At 42.6% G+C, this 19055-nt stretch overlaps 1 protein-coding gene across 3 annotated transcripts; it reads left to right on the plus strand.

Annotated features, from left to right (window-relative positions):
- Positions 1-1613: 1613 nt before the first annotated feature.
- On the plus strand, positions 1614-12942 carry LOC108935547 (vasculin-like protein 1). Of its 3 annotated transcripts, XM_018754259.2 has the most exons (13): positions 1614-2109; positions 2293-2382; positions 7497-8591; positions 8935-9049; positions 9148-9277; positions 9578-9906; positions 10255-10330; positions 10419-10615; positions 10892-11032; positions 11352-11498; positions 11586-11710; positions 12333-12435; positions 12544-12942. In XM_018754259.2, exons 4-13 carry the CDS (start codon positions 8990-8992, stop codon positions 12685-12687), a joined length of 1452 nt encoding a protein of 483 aa, XP_018609775.1. In that variant the 5' UTR covers positions 1614-2109; positions 2293-2382; positions 7497-8591; positions 8935-8989; the 3' UTR covers positions 12688-12942. The 3 variants fall into 3 exon arrangements, with proteins under 3 accessions (XP_018609775.1, XP_018609774.1, XP_018609776.1); XM_018754258.2 differs by lacking the exon at positions 2293-2382; XM_018754260.2 differs by lacking the exon at positions 2293-2382 and having other exon boundaries at positions 1614-1788.
- Positions 12943-19055: the final 6113 nt, after the last annotated feature.

Below are 19055 nucleotides of genomic sequence, written 5' to 3' on the forward strand. Positions count from 1 at the left end.
ACCAAGCCACCAGACATGGTGCCTGATAAACAACAGTTACTAACAACAACACATCTCTGCACCCCGCTGACTCTGGAAAACACAAACAGCAGTCTGACTCTGAGTCTCCAGCACAAGTATGACGTTCCTCACGGAGCGAAGCTCAAGCTCTGACCTCAACAGCTTCCTTCTACATCTTAATCCCAAACACGAAATATATGTGGAAAAACCATAAATCACGACGCAACACAAATAAAAGCGCACTTATGGTCAGGACTCTTCTGCACACATCAAATGAGACAAGAACCCTCAATCGCTCGGCTGAAGCCCATCGTCACTTCCGCTCAGCGGAGACGTGCAATGTTTTTATCGTCCGTCTGGAACTTGGCAACAGCGCCGAGTGTAGTTCCGTTGCAACAACTTCGCACGGCGGGCAACCGAAAGCATTTAGAAATTTAAGCGGTTCTTGACAATGGATGGACTTTACTGAGTCGTGTGTTGGAGATATGTGACTTTTATGTTATACGTAAAGTGAGAACAAGCACTAAGTTATATGGAACTGGTAACTATAATACTCTGGTAAAGCTTTGTACTCGACTTCTTGCTGTACCGTTCATAAAAGATAAGTGAAAAATTAAAGGAATAACGGCACTGGGGGCTCTGCGCGCAAGCAGGAGAGCTTTTTTTTTTTTTTGAACAAATCTCACACAATACAAGAACGTTAATTCAGAACAGTCAACCTAGCCAGGGGGAATAATAATACTAATGAAAAAAAAACCTCAAAAATTACAAAACACTCAAATAATGAGACATTACATCAAGATCTTAAAAACATTACAATAATAAACAGTCTTAATGGCCTTCTTATTATCACACTCCTCGATAGTGTTTATGTACTGCTTAACGTCTTTAAGAAAAACAGAAAATATAGGTTTTTATTAGCAAAGTTTGACCTGTGTATATGATATCTAGCCAAAATGATTAATAAATTAATGATATACGCTTGTTTCTCTGCACGTCTATCAAAACGAAAGAACCCAAACAGTACATATTCCTAGAACAAAGCAAAATCCTTACACACAGTTTATCAATAATAAATTTTGAGACATCTCTCCATAGCTTTTTGGTATAATAATGGCAGTGCCAAGAGGTGAGGTTTCTGGGTGCAGGTTGCAAAAAGAACAATTTTACATCAATCCCATCCTTGAATCTTCCAAGAAAATGCTTGACGGGATAGAATTTGTGTATTAAACTTGAAAGAGATTTCCCTAACCTTGTTAGCTAAAGAAGTATTTGTGAGTCAACAGCCAAACTTGACATTCATGATTGTCAAAGGTGTTCCATAGCAGTGAAGGTGGCAACTTCATTCCGAAACAAAGACCGAACCGCTGCCTTGTTATTATTTCTGAGAGACCGCGAAAAATAGATCCTTCCACATGGACTATCAACTGGATTCGCTATAGAAACAACAGCAGGGTAACAGACCTCTCCAACAGAACCATTAGCCTAGGAATAGCCTTCATTACCAGACCAAACTTTTCCTGCAAGCACGAGAGCTGCGACCTCGGCGGATGTTGTGACGCTTTCATCGCTCGGACATCGATTAACGAGCCTGGAGGCAGCAGTCAGGAAAGAGGCGGAGCGACTCGAGGAGCAAACTCTGTGCGCTCCCGCAAATACTACTGGATTTATCCTGCTACCAATAAAGGGTTGTAAGCGCAGGTGCTGGCAGACGGCGTAGTTATTGTGTTCGCGCGCACGCTGGATTATTAATAAGAGACGACGGAGCCCAGTTCTCTGGGAATAGAGGTGCGTGTGTAGGGTTGAGACGTTTGTTGCTGTGTGGAGGGACGCAGGGCGGCCATTTTGGAAGTGGAGCGAAGTGTGTTGTTGAGCTAGCCTCATAGCTTAGCCACTTGCGGCGGCGCCGCCGGGCTTCGCGCTGGCGCTCAGCCTCGTATCCCGCTTGAAACGGCCACGCTTCCCGGCCCGCTTGCGGTTTTTCTGTTCGCCAAGTGACATTTTCGCGTGTTGGTCGGAGAGCTAAACGCCTCGCCCGCAATGTGAATGACACGTTATTATAAGAGGGGAGGCTCGGCCGACTCACTTCTGAGCTGCGGCGACACTCAGGTGAGTTCAAACTCAGTTCGCGTTTCTTCGTCACGTCTGTGTGTGTGGGGCACTGACTTTTTTTTTTTTTTTTTTTTCCCGTCTCGCATTTTCTTTCTTGTTCCTTTCTTTTATTTTTCTCTTTTTTGTTTTCTCTTCTTTCTGCCTTTTGCCTCTGCCGCATTCATCACTTTCATTGTACAGGTCGCTACACGGACCGCTGAGCCCATGTTCTACGGTCTAGACTCGGAAAGCGCATGCGCGTCTACAGTGAGCCGTACAATCAATGAAAAAGTGAATGTTATTGTCTGTTACTAGTTTGGAAGAAAGAGAAACACAACAAGAAAAAGAACAAACGCGCTTGTTACATTGTTCACAATAGAATAGTTAATACTAGTCGGGTTTTTTTTTTTTTTTTTTTAAATTTGCTTTAGTGAAGTCTAGTGATTTTCCCCCCCCAGCACTTGGGTATTATTATAGAATACTGTACATTGACATGTATGGGACAGCTGGTAGGGTAATGGTTAGAGCTATTGCCTTTAGACCTGAAGGTCATAAGTTTGAGCTTTACCTCTAGCTGTAGTACTCTTGAGCAAGGTACTTACCCTAAATTGCTCCAACAAAATTACCCAGCTGTATAAATGGGTAAATGACTGCAACCTCAACCCTGTAAGCTGCTTTGGAGAAAAGCATCAGCTAAATGAATGAATGAATGAATGTAAATGCATTGTTTTTGCTGATGCTTTCCTCCCAAGTGACTTACAATGTAAATCTACAGTTAATTACCCATTTATATAGCTGGGTAATTCTACTGGAGCAATTCAGGGTACGTATGTTGTGCAAGGGTACTAAGGGTGGAAGTGAGATTTGAACTTGTAACCTTTGGGTTACAAAGGCTGATGCTCTAACCACTGTACTACCAGCTGTCCACAGCCAAGCCAGTACAGAGTAGTCTTTTTTTTTTTTTTTTTTTTTTTTTTTTTTTTTTTTTTTTTTTTTTGGGCGCTCGCTCTTCCCAGTACCAGGCGAGTCGTTTGTGCACCCGGCGTATTAGAAAGAAAGGGGGACTGTGCAGTTGCCCTAAATGCTGCCAGGCCCTGTTGCTGTAGTTGTGCACTAGTGTGCGTAGCGTATGTGTTTTGGATAAGGATGTAATGCAGTACTCTACACTTGGAGAAGCTGCTGTACAAAGCAGATTGCACCTTGACTCTACCCATCTAGTGGATAAAGCCAAAGGCAGCCTGTGGAGAGCACTCAGACTTCCTCTCACATACATGGGTTAAAAAAAAAAAAAAAAAACTTTACTAATCCAAAAGGAGTTTCCATTGTTACTGACCAAAGACATACATATATTGATTTAGTAGATGCTGCAAAGCAACGTACATATTACTGGATTGAATAAATAAATGTCAGACCAAGACAAGTGTCAGTGTGTAAATAGACAATGTGCAAATAAAGTGGTGCACGCAACTCGGTACCACCCTGACCACAATGGGATCAGAATGAAGAAGTGAGCAAAGTCCTAGAGTACCGCATAAATTGGTGTTTCTATTAATCACTTAAAGCTGAGTGGTTAGCATGTGTATTTTGTAGTTATCATGTGGAACAAAACATTTAGGGATTTTTTTTTTTTTTTTTTGTCTGAATCAGGTTTTTTTTTTTTTAGGAACATAGGAGCAGGCCTTTTGTTTGCTTCTTGACTGCCTCACTTTTGAGTATCTAGCAGCAGGTGGCAGAGTGTTTACAGCTGTCTCATTGTAGATGAAGGTCCTTAGTTCAAATTCCTCTCCTTCCTCATCAAGGTACTTACTTGAATTTCTTCAGTTAATATTTACCACACTGTATAAATCGGGCAGCTGGTAAAACTCGGGTTAGAGCTGCTCCCTTTGAACCTTAAGGTTACAGGATTGAATCTCACCTCTAGTTGTAGTACCCGATTTGCCATAAATTGCTCCAGTAAAATTACTCAGCCGTATCTTTGGGTAAATAATCATAGCTGAACACTTAGTTGCCTTGGAGCAAAATGTCAGCTAAATGTAAATTATTGTGTTTTACAATGGCATACCCAACCTTGCGCATCCCCTTGTATAATGTACTGTAAATGCACACTGGAAACACTTTTGCAGAATCATCAATTTTGTTGCTGCTGCTTCTGATGATGATTAAAATGATGTTGCATGGGGTCAGTACCAGAACTGATGTCAAACTGAAACAGCGGAACACTCGGCTTACAGACTTGCTGACCTGACCACAGCAGAGGAAGCACTGAGTATTTTGTGTGGGCTAGTAGCTGTGCCGTTCCTGTCCACACACTTTGTTAGGTACTTAATGTTTCTTTGAATAGTATTTAAAGTATGGTTATCTTTAGTGGCAGACCGATTTATGAGTGTTCCATGGGTAAGTTTTTCATATTTAGAGGTCCAGAGATATAAATCCTTAAAGAAAATTACACAAATATTTATCTCAGAGTTAAGCTGTCAGATTTTATTTTTCCGCAATTAGTAGTTTGGAAATTCTCATAATGTACTTGCTAATTTAGAAGCTGTTCTTGTACATGATATATGTAGAGAAAATTCCAGAAGTTTAACTAACAACCCAATGGCTATATTGAGGAAAAGTCTATAGTATATTTTGTAAACCTGCTAAATCTGGTCAGTCCTAAAGTAATATGGAGTACTAGGCTAATACATTTTAATATGTAACATTACGGTCTAACTTTAGGGTAGTTAAGATTCTAAAGCTATGACAATGTGTCGTTCTGTACAAAACTAGCGGCATTCATCCGAGCTGTTGGGTGGCAGCCTGTAAAATTACTAACACAAGGTAATCCGCTTTCGATTGTTCATCTGTGTGATTATCAGCCAGCGGTCTGCTAGTCTCAAATTTTAAATATGTGCTTGAAAAATACACATCAGATGAACCTCTGATTTGTAACAGCATTTTATAATTTCAACTGGAAGTACTATCCGGTGTAACTCGTATGGAGATTCTGGTACAATAAAAAAGGGGGCAAATAAGGGTAGGAGGGCACATACAGCATAGGTTGGTGATAGACATTGAACACATACCCACTTGCCTGGCAACATCTTCTTGGACTGCAGGGCCAGTTGATCTTGCTTTCTTCAGCCAGGGCTTTGGCATGGTGTTTTCTTCTTTTCCTTGCTTTTGGTGCTGCTGGTTTCACCAACAAGTCAAGCAGTTATGTTAATGGTCTTCTCTCTTAAACCAAACTGTTTTCCAGCATCTGTTTATGATGTAATGATTCTGTGGTGAAAAATGGCCTTAAAGCATATAAGAAAAGACATAGATTGATGTGCACGTGTCAGGAAGTTGGCAGGAGTCATACAGCTTGCACAAGACAAACTAAATATACTGCTTAAGTGAAGGAATAAATAAATAGAATGACAAGAGCTCTGACTGTTAATGTGTTCCTATAGAAAGAAATGGTTATGTAATACTGACAAATATTTCTACACTACTTCAAACTTTTATTCATAATGTTTCTTCAAAGGGCTTTGAATGAACTAATTTAATATTTTTGCCATTTAGCACATGTTGCATATCCAGGGTCGCTTTAGTAACAACGTACAACTGACTTCAACAGGAGTGGAACATAATAATAGTTATTGTAATGATCCTCACAGGAGTGAGGGCAGTGCTGTTTTCTCAAGGCACCATTAGTCCACCTGCGTTGTACCATAAGACCTGCTGTATTTAAAGAAATCAGCCAGCTTTGCAGTGTGTCCATAGCTGAAAAATTTTTACTAATCCCTCCTGTCATTGTGTTAGCAGGTGTCTGATTAAGAATTGGAAACTGTTAAATGCACCTAGTATCAGATTTCTCTAGTTTTGTCCTATACAGATGGTCCCTGACTTACGATGGGGTTACATTCCGATAGACACATCGTAAGTCAAATGTATTTAATACACCTAATCTACTGAACAGCATCGCTTCTTCTCCTTTAAGATGGTTGAGACTGTCGCTTGCAAAAGTCCAAGTTTACGTGCGATGGCCATTGCTGGCTTGCTGCCTTCACGGTATGCAGTTATTTTGAGTTTTTCCTCAAGAGTAATTGTCTTCCTCTTCTTCTTCTCGCCAGTGCTAGGAGACACAGATGGGTGTTTCATGCACACGATGGATGCACAAAACACAAAGTAGATATGGGGGGGATCCAAATAAATGCTGGCAACACAGAACACTGTAGAGTATCGGTTGTATACACTAGTGACTGCGTGGCAGACGGGGAGATGCAGATCACTGCCTTTGCTCAGCATCATGAGGGAGTATCGCACTGCATATCACTTGCCTGGGAAAATCTAAATTCGAAGTGTGGTTTCTACTGAATGCGTATCGCTATCGCACCATCATAAAGTCAAAAAATCATAAGTCACACCATCATAACTCGGGGACTGTCCGTACTTCCATTATGTGTCAGTTAAGCATCAGAGTTTTATATTTAGTATCTCAACAAAAAAAATGAGCCACAGAAATTTGGTTGAACCCAGTTTTAGTGTTGAGGTACATTGGAAGATATTGAGATCTTAGTTTCAGTGTTCGTGATGTATCTTTTATAAGTTAAATATGATGTTTGGCTGAATGGGACAGGTGTACCTGGGGAGTCTGCAGTGCAGAGACCACCTGCTGAGGATGTTGGAGATCAGTCACTTAACATGTAGAAGCTCACTGGCCATACTTTGTATTGGTAAATGCAGTTTTGGGACATTGCTTTTCTTGTTCCACTGCAGAGTGGGGAAAATCTTTTTGGTATTAGGTCACCAACATAACCATGTTTACTGCCTTTTCCTACCTTACACTGAAAGCTGAGTGGACATTATTCTGCTTGGCCTGTATTCAGCCCAGAAACCTAGAAGCAGATTTATTCCATGCAGCATTGTGTAGTAATGTGTGATGTTCTAGAGTATACCATACTGTAGAAAAAAACGTGTTCAGTTCTGTGTTATTTTAGGAAACGTAATACATTTTTCCCTTAGAGAAAATGTTCCCATACTAATAGTTTTTTAGCTTCTCATGTTATTAGTGAGTCTTTTTCTTTAAAGGCTGGGACATTGAAATAGCTATATGACAGAAACTCCAAAGAGTTTCTGCAAAGACTGGAGAAGCTTTGGTAATGATGCCTGTTGGGTCCTCACTCGCTTTGTGGTGCTTATTGATGCAAAGTGAAATAAACTCCTTTTACGGTTTACATCTTTAATGTTAGAAACTCCTGGTTGGTTTATTGGCTGTGTTTAGGCTAATCATTCTAACTTCTTGTAAATCGGGGGAACTTTTTGTTACTTCCAGTGTGGTGAAAGGTAAAACAATACATGGTGTTTAGGGGGGTGGGGGTGCTTGGAGTTATTTAATTTTGCAGATGTCAGCATTCTCCCCCACCTCATTTCCTTTCTAGGGATCTGATCATCTTGAGCAAGCATCAAGAAACTGGAGAAAAGGAGAAGATTAGCAGAATTTGACATCCGGGTTTAGAAAGCCTTGACAGCTAGCACTGAGCACAACACATGTCAGTCACTTTAATTTCCACCCCTCACTTGCAGAGAAACGCGTGTGAGAATTGTAATTGTCAATGTCAGATTTCCAGTTATTTTTATTAATTCAAAATTTAGATTCAGTTTTCGACAAAGAAATCAAGTGTATTTTGCATGCAGTGTTAAAGCAAGTAAGGAGGAAAATTCTCTGTGAATATAATATAGTTGAAACGTTCTTTGGGTTAAAAAAAAATTGAGAAATGATGTAAGTGCCGTAAGAGCATGCAGTCAGTGCTACAATGTGACACAATGTGACTGCTCCAAGCTCCTTCCCTGCAGCAGCATTTCACTCTGTCACTTTCTTGATGAGGTGAACATAAGTTTCTATCAGTTTCTGCAAATCAGACTTTAGGCCACTGCCCCCTTTTTTTTTTTTTTTTTTTTTTTTTCCCCCCTTCCCCCTTTTTTCCTCCTCTCCTTTTTCCCCTCTGCATATATGCTGGCAGAGAGGTAAAATGGGCTGCTGAAGAAGTCATTGTGTCCAGAGCTGGCACATTGTGCAGCTTCCAGAGCTTGAAAAGAGGAGATAAACCCCTGGCCTGCAGGGCAGTAGTTCTCTTTCTTTAATGCTCTGACAGACTTCATTGCCCTTGGACACAATAGACACAATAAACTGTTGCTCACTGGCCAGCATCCTGTTATCTACAGGATAACTCACCTGAGGAAGCCCATACTCATTAACGTCCGTTAAGTGTTCTTGGGTTACCGGACACAAGTCTCTTTAGGCATCCGTATCAAGAACTCTTCGTTGTCCGTCTCAGCCGTCGCCCTTGCACACACCTACCCAGAGCTGCCTTGGTTCTCGCAAGTGATCATTCCTCAGCGCATCCAAATAATACAAAACTCAGCTCTGGAAGCAGCAGTTGACAATTTGGACACCTCAGCTGAACTCTATTGGCCTGTTGGATCTTGTACAGGGAGGGGAAGAATTCCCTAGACTTCAGAGTCTACAACTCTGGGTAAGGACCTTTCTGAGTTTTGTTTGGGGATGTATTAATGTATGAGGGGCAATGTTGCACTTTCCATTGAGAAGTGGTTTCAAGTCTTAAATGAATTGCAGTTACTTTATATGTTTCTGTTATAGCAGAAGCTTGCTGTTCAGTCATAGCCAACAAAGTGCGTGTCATGCAGATTCAGTTCTTCAGTTGCTATATAAATTGGATTTCTACTATAATGGTTCCATTTGCTTTTCTTTTGTTCCACATGCTGGCAATAAACACTAATCTGAAAATGCATAAAATGGAAACTGCATGTCTGTTATCTCTATTTTAGGATAAGTAACACTGTTTTGTGCTGATTCAGATCCTGGCCATGAGGTTTGATGCCTCGACCCTCTGACTGGAAACTCTGGACCTAAATGGCGCAGCATGACTTTGTTCCTGCCTGGCTTAACTTTGCAACACCTCAGTCTGCTAAGGTGAGTCCCCAGCCTTCAGTGACTTTACCAAATGACAATAGGCTGTATTTCTAATCATGATGCAACAAATATCCCGAACAATCATCCTCCCTCCCCAGTCCCCCCCATCCAGCTTTGAAAAGCATGGAGAGCACCTTTCCCGTGGAGATGGGAGGCCCAAAGTGAGCCGGCGTCGCCACAACTCCTCTGATGGCTTCTTCAATAATGAACCCTTCCGAGCCCCAGCAGGTGCGGTTTCAGGACCTTAGAATGACTTGGGGATTCAGCCTGAGCACATCACCTCCACTTATTCTGAAATTCCAGAAATTTTCCCTCTATGAGATGGTCATAACTGCTTGTTTTATTGATTTTTCTGTCATGCCGACTGACGCAATCATTTTATGTATAAAACACGTGACCTTTTACCTGTTAAGCTGTGAGATGTAAACAGTTTTTATTTTGTAGTTGTCCTGGTCTAGAATATGTGGTGCATGTTGTTTTTAGTACTTTGTGTATTGAACAATTGAGGTGCTCCTCGCTGTTCTCTAGATGGATGGCAGCAGCCATCACTCCTGCGACACGACTCTGTTGACTCGGGTGTGTCCAAAGGAAGTCAAGGTGGTTTGGTCAGTGGGCCAAGCTGGAAGGAGTCCTCTGGCTGGCAGGGGACACCATGGAGCCAGGAGAGCAGCACATCGCACCACCACCACCACCACAGTCGTAACCCTAAACGAGGAGGTGAAAGAGATAGGGAAAGGCCTGGAGGGCACCGACAACGCAACGGCAACTTCCACCCTCGCAAGGGTGCCTCTGTCCAGGACAAGTTCTCTGATGAAGAACAAAAGGAGGATAAGCTGAAGTTTGTTGAAGAGGACTTTGTGAGTGACCTCTCTCATGTAACTAACTGTGAAATAATACCTTTAACCAAATAACATTTTCAGGATTAGAAATTATTAGCGTGAGTGTTAAATAAATTTGGCACTTCAGTGCCATTGTGATGTGTTTCCAATTATGGCATAAGAAACATGTTAAACAGTTATTGCTTACAGGCTCCTGTTATAACAGGTGTGGTTTAATGGTTTATAGAAGCAATGCTTATCACTCAGGTCCTGTAGGTGTACTTACAGGAAGCAGAGGGTTCCAAGTACAAACACTGAAAACAGCACAGTGTTTTATGTGATTGTGAATGAGTTGTGAGTTTACTTTTTCTGTTATGTTTTTGGCAGCCCTCCCTGAACCCAGAAGTAACTGGAAAGCAGGCAAGCCTGGCACGCGCTGTGGGGATGCCTGCTGGAGTGTGGGGTGAGGCCTTGCCCTGCATTGCTATTCAGCTATTCAACTACCCAGGTGGTTCTGAACCAAGTGCTTATTGTGCCACTTTCCACCATAGAGAACCCACCCAGTGCCAAGCAAGCCACGTCCAAGGTTCTGGTAATTAAGAAGGTTTCGAAAGAGGACCCCTGCGCAGCTTTCTCTGCAGGGTTTGCTAGCCCAGGACCCTTCCCCACCAATGGCACCAGAGTCCCCAGTACTGCCCCAAGTGTTTACAAGAACCTGGTACCAAAGCCAGCTGCAACCCCTAACAAGGTTAGAGCTCGGTGTTTTTTTTGAGGTTTGAATTTTGGGCATGGTCAGAACTGTACACGCCAAAACGCACAAAACCCTCCATGTCCAAATCATTGGTCAGTAAGTGCATCAGCACCAGTAATTTGATAGCTGATTATCCTGTTTATAGTGGAATGAGAAACAAGCAATTGTGACATGGTGCATATAGTGTGTTGACTGGTTGGTTGGTTGGTTGGTTTCTTGTGAATTTTTTTTTTTTTTTTTGAATATAAATTGCATTTGCTTTCTTTCATCCAGCCTGCTCTGTGGAAACCCAATGGAAGGGAAGCTAAACCAGGTTTACACTTCTCGGGAAGGGACTCTGCCTTCACCAGCCCCGTCCTTGTGACCAAACCTTTGACACCTGTCAGCACCCCAAGCAACACAGCATCAAAGGAGGTAAAGCTGCTTCCTTATAGGTCTGTTTCAATTTCAATAATATTGGGAAGATTTTTTTTACATGTGCATAGTTTGTGTTTACTGCTTGGATGGTGTGTGAGGCAAAATCTGGGTTGCAGAAGGGCAAGTAGTTTGTGTTTCACATGCTGGTCAAGATACTGTGAGAGACTACATATCCTCCACTTCAGCTGTTTAAGTATTTTAGGATGGACTCTGCATAGCTTATTAATATATTTGATAACTGTTTAAGTAGGACCAATGAAAAAAGTTTATTAAATACACCGTGTTATTTACTCGTGGGTACCTTTTGCTATCCCAGCATCCTTCCAGCACCACTCCCCCAGTAGACATTACCCCCTCACGCCTCAAGCTAATGCGACGTGGTGGCACTGACCGCAAGAGCGAGTTTTTGCGGGCTCTGAAAGATGAGACGAATGGGGAGGAGAGCCATGGAATTCACGAAGAGGTGAGCAACTCGCGGAGAGAAGTGCAGCGGTCTGATGGTCACATTGCATGCAGTTTTGAGCCACATCATTGTCATTCACTTTCTCAGGGTGATGACAGTCCCTTGGAAGCCAAGGAGCAAAGTGAGGCTCTTTGCCACAAGAACGGTGTCTCTCACTCTCTCAGCGACTCAGACACTGAGCACCTGTCCAGTTCCCTGGAGGCTGAGCACAGGTAAATAAATTGCACATTAAACACAGGAATGCGCTATTATTGGACAAGGGAAAGATGAGGGAACAGTGTGCATACAATAAAACAATTGGTTGATTTAACTACTCCTGGTTGTATTAAGTTTTGTGTAGATTATGAATACAGAATTTGAGAATTTACATTTATTCATTTAGCAGATGCTTTTCTCCAAAGCAAGTTCCAGTGAACTCTGTAGTGTTATCAGCCCACGCACCTTATTCACCAAGGTGACTTACACTGCTAGATACACTTACAATGAATCACTTTGAGTCCACAATAAGTCCATATACCAGAGAAACATACACTTTGCCTCCCACACACACTCTTTCTATGGGTGATTTTAGAGTCAACAGCCCACTTAAATAGCATGTCTTTGGACTGTGGAAGGAAACCGGAGCATCCGCAGCAAACCCACATAAACATGGGAAGAACATGCAGACTCCACAAAGACTGAACAGGTATCAAACCCAAGACCTGCCACACCACCCAGGTGCTGTGAGACACAGGACTACTCACTGTGCCACCAAAAGTGTTTGGGGGGCGGGGGGGAACAGTAGGTCATCTGAATGGTGCAAGCAGTCTTAATGGCATCTGCTGTATCTGACAGATTACTGAAGTCCATGGGCTGGCAGGAATATCCAGAGAATGATGAAAATTTCTTGCCCCTCACTGAGGAAGAGCTAAAAGAATTTCAGGAAAAAACTGAGCAAGTAAGCTTCATAAATTGTAACTTGGCCTGGTCTGGTGTTGGAAGAAAGGGAACTGACAGTCGGGAATCGGTTACTGTAAACCTGACGCTGTCAATGTGTGTGTTGCAGCTGAAGAGGAATGGTGTGCTCCTGAAGGCTGGGGCTGTTTCACTTCCATTGTCCCCCTGGAGAGGGCCTGCCAACACAGGCCTGACCGAGGGCTCTGAGTCCGAGACCAGCAGCAGCAGTCAGACTTCAGACGACGATACCTGATGTGGCTTCAGATGGATTTCTTTCATTTCATTGCTTTTCTTTAGTACAGAGTTTTTGTTTTTGTGTTGATTCCTTTCCCAGCACACAGGGGAAACCAGTCATATCAGAGCAAAATAAGTTCTGGCTTGTGTGTAACTTCCTGTCCTGTGTTACTCCAGTTTTCTTGTTCAGTGAAAATAATGATTTTTGGAAAAGGCCAGAACACATGACTTAAATTTAAACCATGATGGTGTGATGCATAAATGGAAATGACACGGGTTCTTGAAAAACTAAAATACTAGGAATAAAACCTGGCTTTGACATCTTTTTTTTTTGCAAAACAGATGGTAGTTGTGGTGTTGACAAACAATCATAATTGTGATTTATTGACACAGTATATTTGTTACTCGCAGTTTCCTGTGGTACCTGTTGTGAACCTGTCACTGCCACAACGTCTGTCCATGGTAATCGCTGTCGGGGGGGGGAAATGTCCAACAGAACTTACTGTGTCACATGGCAGCTAATGAAGGGAACTTGCTGTCTGTATAACTGTCTGCAAGATCAGTACTCAAACCTGGTCTAAAGTGTCGCCATCTTGACACTGTTACCCAAGACTGTTTTGCTTCATTTTACTACATAAGTTCAGCAACTATTCAATAAGTTCCTAAAATGATCTAATGATATTTTACCATAAATACGTGATGTAGCCTGAATGTCACACACAGCAGAGAACATCTCTTAGTTTCCAGGATAAAGAGAACTTCTATTAAAGTGATGACATTAGTAAGTTAAACTGTAACTTGGTCTTGTCACCATAGTTGACGGTAGGGGACATTGTTCAGTTTAACCCTTGATAAGCTGTACATTTTCTCCAAGTATCCATGTAGGGCTCTGAACAAAGTGTTAGTTTTTTTTAAATTTAATTTTGGCTAATCCTTCACGTTCTAAATTTTTGTGATAACCGTGAAAGAACAATGTTCCATTTCTAAACCAAAGAAAGTTGCAGTGCTCCATGACATTGTTGGCGTCGGGCAATGGAGCTAGATGTGGTTTGTAGAAATCCCACACAAATTGTGGACTTGTTATGGCACAGTGTCAGACTATTAAGGAAGTCAGCAAACATAATCTAGAATTTACCCAGGCCTCCCAGTCTCCTCATTTAATTCTTTTCTCTGGAATTCTTCAGCACAATATTCATTTTACAGTTTGGTTAACTCTTCAGGCTCAAAATAATTCCAGCTGTTTAAGTTAAGGTGTAGTTGCATTATGTTCTGTTTTGTGTATTTAGAATCTGCTGTTTTGCTAATCACCAGATACTTGTAATGCTTTGATTTCTTTCAAAATATGTAAGAGGCTTTGCAAACCCATTTTTTTGTTTTTTTTGTTTTGTTTTTTTTTTTTAAATTTTGGTACAGCTGTAAAAATCTTTCTTCCTTTTGCATTATTTTTGTTCCTGCAGCCTTGATATTCAGGGTGGATTGTAAGATATAGAAATTTTAAAAAAAAATGTGAGTTTTCAACGATTATTTTCATAACATTATTTACAGATTTGAAAAAAAGTTTCCATGTATGGAACTTTACGTTTGAGAAGTAATAAAGAAACGTACTACTGCATCTAAAAGAAATTGTAATAAATATTTTGCATCAGTTTGCCAGAAAGTGTCAGTCTGCTTTCTATAGTGTGCCCTCTCTCAAATGTGTTGAATTTCTTCTTATTGCTGTCCATGTCTGACACCATACAGCACATTTTGAGAAGAAGGAGGGGAGTCTAATGCATTCTAAACACTACCTATGGCAGGTAAAGGCCAATGGGTCTTCCTGGCCACTGGTTTTTCTACTCCACTAGACCACTTTCTATCCTTCTAATTATCTTCACAGGTGAGAGTCCTGGACACAGTAACAACACAGAGGACTCCTTTGTGGGTCTGGAAACAAAACTGACCCCATTTTCTTCAGTAGTAGCTCATTATTATTGACCTCCTATCAGTTCTGCCAGAAATGAATCTTTGTGTTATTGGGCTAGTAAGCTCAGTAGGAACGTATTTGCTTTGCGTTCTTCTTCGGAATGGGTTTTGAGTTTCTACAGTCCTGTAATGATTTTTACGCACAGTCCGCTGGTGCTGAGAGCGAGTTCTGAACACGGGAACAAGACGATGGAGGCCTTTGGGGAGTTGTGGGAGGTGTGCAGGACATTCCATGCTCTGGGCTTACTGGACAAACACTGATATTTTGTGTGGGAAGTCAAACAGGAGATCCGGAGCGTAGAATGGTGACGGACCTGGCAGGCCACAGCCCGTGTTTCTTTATGGGTTTCACATCTCCGTTTAATGGTTCTTTCTGAAAAAAACATTCTAGAGTTCCAAACCAAACAGGGACATTAGTGAACTGTTCACACACACATTAACTGAAACCGCTTGTCCCAAGCGGGGTCGTGGCGAGCCAGAGCCTAACCTGGCAACACAGGACGTACGGCTGGAGGGGGAGGGGACATACCCAGGATGGGACGCCAGTCCATCACAAGGCACCCCAAGCAGGACTCAAACCCCAAACCTGCCAGAGAGCAGGATCCAGCCAAATCTGTGCCACCACACTCCCCCATGTGAGACACCAGCAGAGTAAATGGCCTGATGGCAGAGGTGTCCAGAGAAATCTGATGTCGGGGGGGTGAGGAGGATACTGCATATCCCACAGGATCATGGGTCTGATGCTGTGCCCCTGAGCTCACTGAACAGAGCAGTTTATAAGCAGCTGAAAGACAGCTGGAGTTGTAAACTAATGCTGCAATGGAAAATCACATCTGGATTTGGACTAAACACATTTTCTGTGATGGTCTGTTGGGAACAGTCCAGGGGTGCAGTTTCTGATGGACAGCAGTGTGCCTCTATATGTGTGTGTTTCCGTGTCAGACATCGGAAACCAGCTCTCAGCACTTCCCACGTGGAGGAGATGCTGCTCCAGCTGTGGGAGCAGGAGGAGAAGAGATGTACACTCACTTGTCAACAGTGATCCTGCCACTATCAGCCCATAAATGTCACCATCTGTGGTTTATCACTTTCACTGAGGACTTTCAACCCAAGGACTAATCCAATAACAGGTGAGATAGATTTACTCAAACTTCCCCAGTTATTCACTGCTCTCACATCTCTTGAGTGCACCTTCAAGTCTGTTTCCTGATTTCTTCATTTCAATCCATCCATTTACAGACACACAGTGGCAGAAACCGCTTGTCCCAAGCAACCAACCAATCATCCATCCATCCATCCATCCCAAACCAACCAACCAACCATCCAACCAACCATCCATCCATCCATCCATCCATCCATCCATCCATCCGTCCCAGACCAACCAACCAACCAACCCATCCATCCATCCATCCATCCATCCATCTAGATCAGGTTTACAGCAAACCAGAGCTTATTCCAGAATAAACTGTGGGCAGTAAACTCTGGTTGGGATGCCAGTCCATTGCAAGGTAGCCACACACACACACACACACACATATTCACATACTACAGGAAATTTAGGCACCAGTCCCCCTGAACTGCATGTCTTTGGACTATGAGACGAAACCCATGAAAACACAGGGAGAACATGTAAACTCCATAGATACTGAGTGAGGATCAAACCCACATCCACTCGCCCTGAGGTGGCAGTGCTACTCGCTGCACCGTCACGCTGTCATATAAATCAATTTTAAGAAAACCCAAAAATCTATGAGTTATAGACCACTTATTGAGACCTCTGTTATAACTTCACATAACGTAACTGTAACCTGTACATATGACGAGAGATGAAGCTTAAATTCAAAGTCTGACTTTTTTTTTTAACCACTTCTTGCAGTACTGCTTTTATTTTGAAAAGATCACAAATGAAATGTCATGTGTGTAGAATTAACAACAAAATTTTCGATAGGTTTGCAGGGGATGTAACATTTTGACCTATAAAGCACTGTTTCCTGTTATTGTACTTTCATGTACAGTACGTCAAGGGTCATGACCTAGATGTGCCCACGAATACGACGGAAATGTAGGGTATCGGTTATTCCGGTGGAAAGAGGCCCTCGCTCCTTTCTCTCAGGACATGGAAAGAAATACAGAATCATTTTTTTTTATATATATATACTGGATCTATGTTCCAAAGGCCCATATTTGTATCTTGTTGTATCACTGCTGAAATCAGTATCAATATAAAGAAGGAAAATGTGCCTTTTGTATTGTTGAAATGCAGAAGAATCAAGGCACACATTTTTTTTCCTGACAGCAGACAGAAGGCATTCCCGTTGAAACATATACCTTTAATACTCAGAGAGCGCAAATTTCCCTTTGTTTGCAACTACAACGTAGAGTGGTACAGGGCAGATTGTTGATATCGACGATTGATTCCAGTGGACCAGTCTTGTGCGGAAATGATTTACCCTGTACTCAAACACTACTGTCACAAATTCTTCAGATACTCTTATGTACGCCAACCTGCTATCATTAAAAAAATACACAATGTTCTGGTAAATATGAGTCATCTGGTTGCATTGAATTTGTTGATGTGGATTTATTTCAAGATGTGAGGTAATTTGAGTACCTTCCTGTGTAAGCTTCATTATCAATCTTAGGCACAAGGCTGTGTTCTGGTTTACGCAACAAGGTGTGTCATAATGTTTACTCACATCTGTTCTTCATGCTGTTTTTACAATAACTTCAGACGTCACAGCTCTGGCATGTCCTGCCTAAGTGTGAACTCTACACTTCTTCTGTGAAACATACCCTCTGTGTGAGGCATGGTGTGGATGCCTAGGTGGCCTCTCTGCAGCCTGAAGTTCCAGAGCTCTTCACACGGCTGCAATCTCTGCGCACCTCTTGCTTTCCGTACACCGTGTGTTTACTCTGTGTAACGATAATGCCTCAGGCCGTTACTCCCGACCACACGTTTTGCAGCTGATCCATCGCAATACGGAGGCTCATCTTCCGTAGGTGGCTGCCCTGGTTCACATTTCGTGGACCGAGAAAAGGGCACCTCCTCGGAGGAGGGCCGCCTCCCTCTGACCACACAGCCCAGAAGGACTCAAGAGGAACGAAGGTCACATTCGGTGCTTACGTGACTGAGACGTGTTGACTAGTTTACCTCCCAGCGTAAAGCTCCTAGTGGGATCTCAGCAACTGGTGGACCCCAAGCGTTCTGCTCATTGACATGCTCATGTTCAGGAACTCTAGGATGCTGTGGAACACCCTGACAGGACACTAAGACCTCATAGTTGGGGAACGGCAGCTATGTGGCACCCTGTACCACCTCCAGCACCATTCGTTACTCTAACAGAAACAGAAAATATCTGTAGTAATTTAATATATAGCCAACAACCTAACTGTCTTATATAAGCCTTTGTTCAGCACTCTATAAAAATTCAATTGTTCCTAGCAGAAAGCTTAAGATATCAAATAATTACTTAATATGATGCAATGTGACACTTCCATTCAGTGGAATGAGTACTATTGCCTTTAAATTCAGTCTATTTAATCACACAATATCAATTCAGGGACAATTCTTCCTGCAAGCCAATGGAAGCCAGATGCTCAGACTCCTTAGGAACCTGATTCTGCATTTCTCTCAAAGGCCTAATGGAGGCAGTATCCTCTCAGAGAGAGGAGCATCCTGGGAAGAGGCAGGCATGGTGGAAAACTTTGCCAACCGGGAGCGTTCCACGGGATGCGACCAACTGGCTTCTCCAGGAGATACCGTGGAGCGCTGCACTGCACTGCACTGGCAGCAGGGCCACTGGAGTGAGAGAGAGCCAGAAATGCTTTAAGGTAGTTTTAATGAAGAAAGCCTGAAATTACCGCATTAGTGATGCAACGGGGGTGCCTTGCGACGGACTGGCGTCCCGTCCTGGGTGTGTCCCCTCCCCCTCCGGCCTTACGCCCTGTGTTGCCGGGTTAGGCTCCGGTTCCCCGTGACCCCGTCAGGGACAAGCGGGTGAAAAAGTATATATATAAGTGATGCAACGTTGCCGTGCTGAAGCACTGAGACCACGCAATAGCACAGGAAGTAAATAAAGGAGAATTCAAGTCTCGCAAGACTTTCTTGGTGACTTGCGTCATCCTGGGACTTGGACAAAGCAAGTGAGCGGATGCCATAGAACACAGAACACACACACACACACACACACTCCTCCTTTGTGCCAAGTACAGCTGCTATTGCCCCCACACCTGTGAGCCACTTGTCCAAACACCACACAGAGCACTAGAGTAAGTGAAGTTTGTGTTATGGAATACTAAACAAGGGATGCAACCAGTTATCTACATGTAGAACATTTTTCATTAATCACTGGCAAAATGTTTACACCTCTTGCCTCATAGTTTACAGTTGTTGGGTCTTTCCTTAGGGTTGAATGTGTTTAGTGT

Source organism: Scleropages formosus, chromosome 9 (genome assembly GCF_900964775.1).
Source record: "Scleropages formosus chromosome 9, fSclFor1.1, whole genome shotgun sequence".
Taxonomy (NCBI): Eukaryota; Metazoa; Chordata; class Actinopteri; order Osteoglossiformes; family Osteoglossidae; genus Scleropages; species Scleropages formosus.

Excerpts from the sequence above, each read along its gene's own strand:
- LOC108935547 (XM_018754259.2), top strand. The coding sequence starts at position 8,990 with ATGGCGCAGCATGACTTTGTTCCTGCCTGGCTTAACTTTGCAACACCT. Across the intron at positions 9,050-9,147 it reads CAACACCTCAGTCTGCTAAG|TCCCCCCCATCCAGCTTTGA; the intron begins GTGAGTCCCCAG and ends CTCCCTCCCCAG. Across the intron at positions 9,907-10,254 it reads AGTTTGTTGAAGAGGACTTT|CCCTCCCTGAACCCAGAAGT; the intron begins GTGAGTGACCTC and ends TGTTTTTGGCAG.